We start from the raw sequence: 6,773 nt of genomic DNA on the forward strand, positions 1-6,773 counted from the left end.
AATTTAGTGGCATAGAAAACCACAAAAGCTCTCCCTTTAAGCAGATATTCCAACCCCTTTCGGGCGTGAAGGTCTGCACTAGCGAGCCACTGGTATCGTTTACATTAAGTACTTCCCCTAATGGGTCCATGTCCCTGCAAATGAAAACAGTCTAATGGATTAAGAGGACATGACCCAAATCTATCCCCGGAGGAGGTGTGGGCTTACTAACTTACTTAACTTAATGTCCCTAAAACTAACTTAGGGGTGTCTGTGGATATTTAACTGGGCTGTTCTGACGACAGTCAAAATTGATCTTAGCATAATTTAGAATTCAAGTTGCACACTATTGCTGATGATACACAGATTCAAGCTACCGCAAGACCATATCAAATGATAATGAGCTAACTACAGGTAAATACAGGTAATAATATTGGGATACCCAGGAGCTAGGTAATCTATAATGCATGCTAACAAATAAAATAATTTAAAATGCAACAAGATGTAGCATAAGAATGCAACAGAAATGCTAAGATGGCAAGGGCATAGGAGCCAGCCCTAAACATCCTTTCTGGATCAGGGGCTAGGATTACTCTGTCAAGATAAGGCACTCCATTACAAGTATATAGACACGAGTGCCATGTGTGGCTCTGATAAGGCTACCTGGGCCTTTTATGACCCTCATGTCTCTTCATCCTTGATTTTTGTTGAGCCTTAGGATGAGGATTCCTAACTGGAACCTAGGTAGGTGTCTCCAGAGGAGACTGAAAGGGCTCTTGGGCTAGGTCAGGGTGCTCAACAGGATTACCTTCGGGACCTAGACTAGAGTAACTATAGATGAGAATGTTGAAGAGGTTGCTGTGGGTTCGAAGGGCTCGCAGGTTACAAGGACCAACTCAGGCATGGGTTTTGAGGCCATGCTGGGGAATGAAATTCCATTGTGGCCAGGGGAATCCAGAACTTTGGGCTGGCTCTCAGCTGGACACTGGTATTGGTGCCAAGCTGGTAGAAGAGAGAGGGGCTCGACTGGGATCTCCTGAAGGGAGATTGGCGTCTGGTGCTGGTACTGGCACTAAAGCAGGCTCAGGCACTGGATTTGGAAAGATGTAAGCTGCCTCAGGACCAAGAGTGCGGAGCATCCAAGTTTGTAAAATTTGTATGGAACCAGAATCTGGCTTGGGTGTGGGCTCAATGACCGGACTGGGCGAGGCACTCCACAGGCCAGGCGTAGGCACTGGCTGTGGCTCAACGACAGGGCTGGAATGAATATCAGCACCAGACAGAGACTTGTGGGGGCCAGGACTCATGGTAGGCCCGGGAAGGTTCTGGAAAGGGTAGGGTCCTGTCCTAGGAGGAGATCATAGCCTCCAGGAATTTTACTGGCTACTCTGAGCATACAATTCATACTTTTATGGGGTCTAGTGACCCTTAATCAGACTGTCGGGAGTGTCAACCTCCAATCATCTATGCCTACAATAGTTAAAGGCTGTTTTCTTCAATGATGGCCCCATAGGTCACTTTGCCTCGCCCTATAAGGGCAATCTGAACACTAGTGTCTTCAAAAGCTGAGACCTGTTGAGCGTGATAATGACCTCAAGGAGGTGCAACATAAATAGGCCCTACAGCTGGGGGTCCTAAAGAGGATGGATGAGTGGTTGACACAGTAACAATGGCAGCAAGTTTCTCCCCAGGGCAATCTTTGAAATTCGTGGAATGCCCATATTTCTTACAGGTATGGCAGTAAATCTGGCTATAATCTCTACGAGGAGTAGTTACATTCTGGGTAGGCTGGGAGTTCTGATTTGAGAGGGGCTTTACACTGGGCTTTCAAATGCCCTGTTTTCTTACAGTAAGTACATACAGGTGGTGATGAAGATAGTCCATTTCTTGGTCGGACTGATAAGACAGTGGGGTCGGAGGAACTAGGTGCCTGTTTGAGGTGCTGGAGGATGGGTTGTACATCTTGTATGCATCTGCCATGTAACAGCAGTCGGTGAATAGCCTTGGCTGTTTATCATTTGCATGCAGAGCCAATGCAAAATTGAGGAAGTTCTCAAGTAGGAACTGATGTACTAGGTCTTCAAATTCCTTGCAATCCAAGGCATCGATCCACCGCTGCACAGCTCAGGTCTTCTTGTAGCACCAGTCGAACAAAGTTTGGCCAACCTCTTTAGGAAGCCTTCGCCATCTTTGTCTCCAATGCTCAGGTGTAATCTCATAGGCCTTTACCATGGCATTCCTGACCACCTCAAGGTTTCCCTTATCACCATTTTCCAAAGAATTTAGAACATTCCTGTCCCTTTCCGGCCATATGTTTTGATAGGATCATGGCCTTCTCTGTACTAGTTGGGCTGTACTCCAAGGAGAGGGCTTCCACCTGGTCCAGCCATGTCTCTGGCTCTGCTTCTTTCCATTTAGGCATGAGGTGGCTAATATTTGAGATGATGGAAGGAGCGGAGACTGGGGTTGGATTTTCAGCTGGGTGTTGAGCCAGTGCTATGGCACTATCTTGCTTGGCTCATTCGATTTCAGTTTCCTTCTCCTTCAAGGCTAATTCATGCTGTCGCTGTCTTTCCTTCTCTTGTTGCTCTTTCTCTTTCTCTTGTTGCCCCTTTTCTTCCTGCTTTGCCGTCTCTTGTGCTAAGGCTAGTTCATGCTGTCGCTGCTTTTCTTTCTCTTGACACTGTTCTTCTCTCTCCTTCCTAGCAGCATCAATATGGGCTTGAACCCAATTTACCAGATCTGTTGCCTTCAACCCCATAAGTTCCTCTGCCTCTGAGAAGGCTTTGCTTTCCTCAATGGCAGACATGTTGCCGATGATTAAAGCTGGGTCCAATTTCCCCCAGCTATGTTCAAAGTTTTAGGATGGCCATGCAAACATTTGCATGGAATGGAAATGGCACTCTGAACTGGCAGAGCGTATTCAAAATAAGGAAGGGGACGCTAGAGGGCTTTACTGGAATGGAAAAGTCCCTTAGGAATGATGACACTTGTGGCTGGAATAGGAATGCCTCCTTGTAATAAGGATGACACGGGCACTCTTTTGGAATATGGTTCCAAAGAACTAGTGGACTGTTCAAAGAACAATGGATAACATGCACCCTGATGGTTCCAGCTATGGTCAGAGGTTATGGGTTCCTAAGAACAGAGATATGACACACTTATACACAGGTGTGGGTGAGTTCCGAATTACTGGATATTTTGAGGCACCGAGGTGCTGAGATGCAGTTATGGGTTTGCAAAGGCCCAAAATGTGCTGTGTGGTTCATGAGGATTGATGGACTGTTATGGAGAACAGCAGGCTTTGTTTTCGAAGAATGATTAGGTTAAGCTTACATGAGGTGATCAATAGCCTAACCAATCATCTATAGGCTGGGTGCTTAAACAAATTAATTAAATGGCATGTAGTGGACGGTGGTTCATACGTAAGCTTGTGTATAAAATACAGGAAGTGCTTGACTTGTCTGCAGACACAGTGATAACATGTGGAGCAGAGATGTTGTTCAATTAGAACAGAGTGAAATTAAATAAATAAACACTCAGTGCAACAATGGCATGAGAATGAGCAGTGTGGGCAACACAAAAAAGGAAATTAAATTAGCGCAAAAAGTACAATGGTAATTAAGTACAGGGTACTAATGAATTTGTAAATTTCCCAGTTGGGTATTATATATATGAGACTGGAAAATCCCAGTAAACTGGATGCCTAGTACATTAAATGGGTTTGCTTTACTCTAAGCAATGATTAGATTCACTTATCCAAGGCATAGTGGAAAATCAACACTTGCATGACAGTGGCTTTATATGAGATGTGATTCCAGAGATTGATACTTGACACGTAAATTTGGGTTTGCTGACTTGAAGTACTTAATTATTGTGAGGCAATGGTTGTATTTGTATTGAGTAATATATAACTAAATATTAAATAAACATGCTTTCCATATATTGGTTAAAGAGTACCACATTGGTTAAGGATATTGAAAACTCTCTCTTGAATATACATGAAGTTTGCCATTCCTAACAAATGAAGAATGACTACGCTTTCAACTTAAGATAATAAGGGTGTGCATTCTTTTCATGATAAAGTGAAAGTCTTCTGTAACAGTGATGGCAAGAACTTGTGCAAATATAAAAACAGTGCTTACTATGAATGAAATGACAATGTGTTGATGCATCTGACAGGTAGCAGTAACTCTAAGATGTCTGTCTTGTCTTGACAGTTCAAAGCCAATTGTATGCACGTGTTGTGCAAGGTGGTGCGAACGAACTCTAATGGTTACTGATCACATGTATGAAAAAATTTGCACATGCATACACAAAAGACAAACACAAGAAAATCTCTTTTAATCACCAGACACAAATTTAAGTATACTCATCTATTCTGTGCGAGTTAAGTACACCCAGATGCTTAGGTAAGTGATATGTGGGTAACACAGCTACTATTCTATGGACCAAAAATTTTTAAAACATAGCAAGACTTTCTCTTAAGCAAAGCAAAATGCCACACAGGCCAGGCAGTTCTGAGAGAAGCAAAGAGGAGCAAGATGGGTTCATTTTCTCTAAGTGAAATACAATGGTGTGGCTGGCTACACTAGTGTGTGGGTTTGTTGTCAGCTGTGGCATATCCTATGCATCATGGTGAAGAAATTCCATGCCCCTAATCAAAGAGAAATTGTGCACTTTCCTCTCAATATACAATCACTGAGCTCAACTAGCTAATTTCTGCTACTACCTATCATGGCTAGCTAATTTCATGCAAGGTTTGCTTCATGCGATACTCCATATCTAATTTACTAACACAGCCTTATTTCCTTGCCTCTTAAATGTTTCGCTGCTTGTGTTTACTCTCGTTTTTTTACAAGTGTTGAATTCGCTTCCTATCCACCAAGTTAAAATGTACTATGCATTAATTGTTAACTCACTACCTATCACATGTTTGATAGACAAATTAAACATTCTGTTCAAAAACCATGTTACCTTACATTTTCTGGTTCCAGATTACCTATCCAAGATTGATGTGCAGGTTCGTCTGAATTGCTAAAGAGGGGGATGGTTTTACTTTAATTTTTACGCTAAATCTTATTCCCGTTGATTAGCAACGTACTGGCAAGGTCACTTCTTGGCAAGGGGCAGGAGTTACTTTATACATTGTTCAAAGAATTACACATTGGATATACCAAGTTCGCTGTTTGAGTCGAAGGGACAAAGAATTTACTTGAGTGGTGAAATGCTTCCATGCACAATTCTAGGTTGATGAGATCAAAGCTTCTCTTTGTGGTGTCTGGTAATGGGGTCACAACAGATCCACCGTAAGTGAAAAATGGGTTCCCGCTTGCCATCGGTTTGAATGTCAGCGGACTAACTGCTGATGTATGGCGCTGGTTACTTACATGGCCTTGGACGCCACGTGAGACTTGGCTCCAGGCTATGTCGCTGGCTATGACCTGCAGATTAGAGAAATGGTCTTCAGCCATAAAGTGAGGAAAAAGCAGCAGGGGTTTAATTACATTTTAGGATCTAGACAGAGGAAACAGCGACTTTTCCAGAAGTTTTCCCTGGAGAGGCATTATGTGCCCAACTGTTGAAGAGGGCTACTTTTCCATTCCTAAATTGTACCCTGCCACTCCAACCCTTGTTGGTTTACCTACACCCCTACTGTCTTGATCTTTTCCCTTCAAACTCTATGAGTTAGCGATCCAGCAGCATAGAAAACTGTATATATATATATATATATATATATATATATATATATATATATATATATATATATATATATATATATATATATATATATATATATATATATATATATATATATATATATATATATATGTGTGTGTGTGTGTGTGTGTGTGTGTGTGTGTGTGTATGTATATATATATATATATATATATATATATATATATATATATATATATATATATATATATATATATATATATATATATATATATATATATATATATATATATTAAAGATTTGATCACCCTTACAAAGGCTTTTATCCATAATAAAAACAGTCTGTCTGTCTGTCTATCCGTGTTCACAAATATTCATACAAGCAAAACACTCCATGAGCAATATTTTCACCTCTTCCCACCGCCCTTTCTGTTATTCCATAAACAATGAATGAGCTTCGTGAAACGAGAAAAACAGCACAAAACAATTGCACAAACAAAGCAAAAGATTAGTGCACTGATTCCTGTTTGTCATATTTCCTTCACATTAGGAGGTCCAAGAGCCATTATTATTTTATGTGTTTTCCTGGCTGCCCCTATTACACTAGGCGAGTTATGATGAGCGAATTTTTCTCTTTAAAGTTACGAGGTAGGGAGAGTTTTGCAAAATGAGTGAGGTACATTTATGGCTTAAACTTTGTTTTGATTTTTTGCATTATATATATTGCTTTGTTACTGATACTTAAACTTTTTTGAGTGTGAAGGGAATTGTTAAATAACAGAGAAGCATCGTGTAAGAATTTAGAATTTCATTTATGCTTTATACTCACATTTCCATGTTTTTGGCAACGTACTGATTAAATGGAATTGTACTGAACAACATTACCCATCTTTATTTAAACAACAAATTTGAATACATTCAAGGCAAATAAACTCAGAAAGAAAACATTTGTTCCAACTTTGTCTGCCATGGTTTCATGAAGGTATATTTTGGGTGTATCGCCTTATATGCATTATTCTTTTCATGGGTTATGTATATTATAGTACACATTTTCCATAAAGCACCTCCCTCTCAAAGTCTGTAATAACTAAAGTGAAGTTTGTATTTTCACTACA

At 40.6% G+C, this 6,773-nt stretch overlaps 1 protein-coding gene across 1 annotated transcript; it reads right to left on the reverse strand.

Annotated features, from left to right (window-relative positions):
- Positions 1–953: 953 nt before the first annotated feature.
- LOC136854449 (uncharacterized) lies at positions 954–2,393 on the reverse strand. The gene is made up of 3 exons (XM_067130741.1): positions 2,337–2,393; positions 1,603–1,776; positions 954–1,304 (listed from the first exon to the last, which is right to left on the reverse strand). The coding sequence occupies exons 1-3, from the start codon at positions 2,391–2,393 to the stop codon at positions 954–956; spliced, it is 582 nt and encodes a 193-aa protein (XP_066986842.1).
- Between the last annotated feature and the right edge of the window lie 4,380 nt (positions 2,394–6,773).

The sequence above is a fragment of the Macrobrachium rosenbergii genome, chromosome 29 (assembly GCF_040412425.1).
Source record: "Macrobrachium rosenbergii isolate ZJJX-2024 chromosome 29, ASM4041242v1, whole genome shotgun sequence".
NCBI lineage: Eukaryota > Metazoa > Arthropoda > Malacostraca > Decapoda > Palaemonidae > Macrobrachium > Macrobrachium rosenbergii.

Bases quoted from the DNA above. Each gene is read 5' to 3' on its own strand.
- LOC136854449 (XM_067130741.1), bottom strand. From the start codon at position 2,393: ATGGAAAGAAGCAGAGCCAGAGACATGGCTGGACCAGGTGGAAGCCCT. The intron at 1,777-2,336 runs GTACAGCCCAAC...CTCTCAAATCAG, and splicing joins GTGGAAGCCCTCTCCTTGGA to AACTCCCAGCCTACCCAGAA. The intron at 1,305-1,602 runs GTAGGGCCTATT...TACCCTTTCCAG, and splicing joins CCTCTTTAGGACCCCCAGCT to AACCTTCCCGGGCCTACCAT.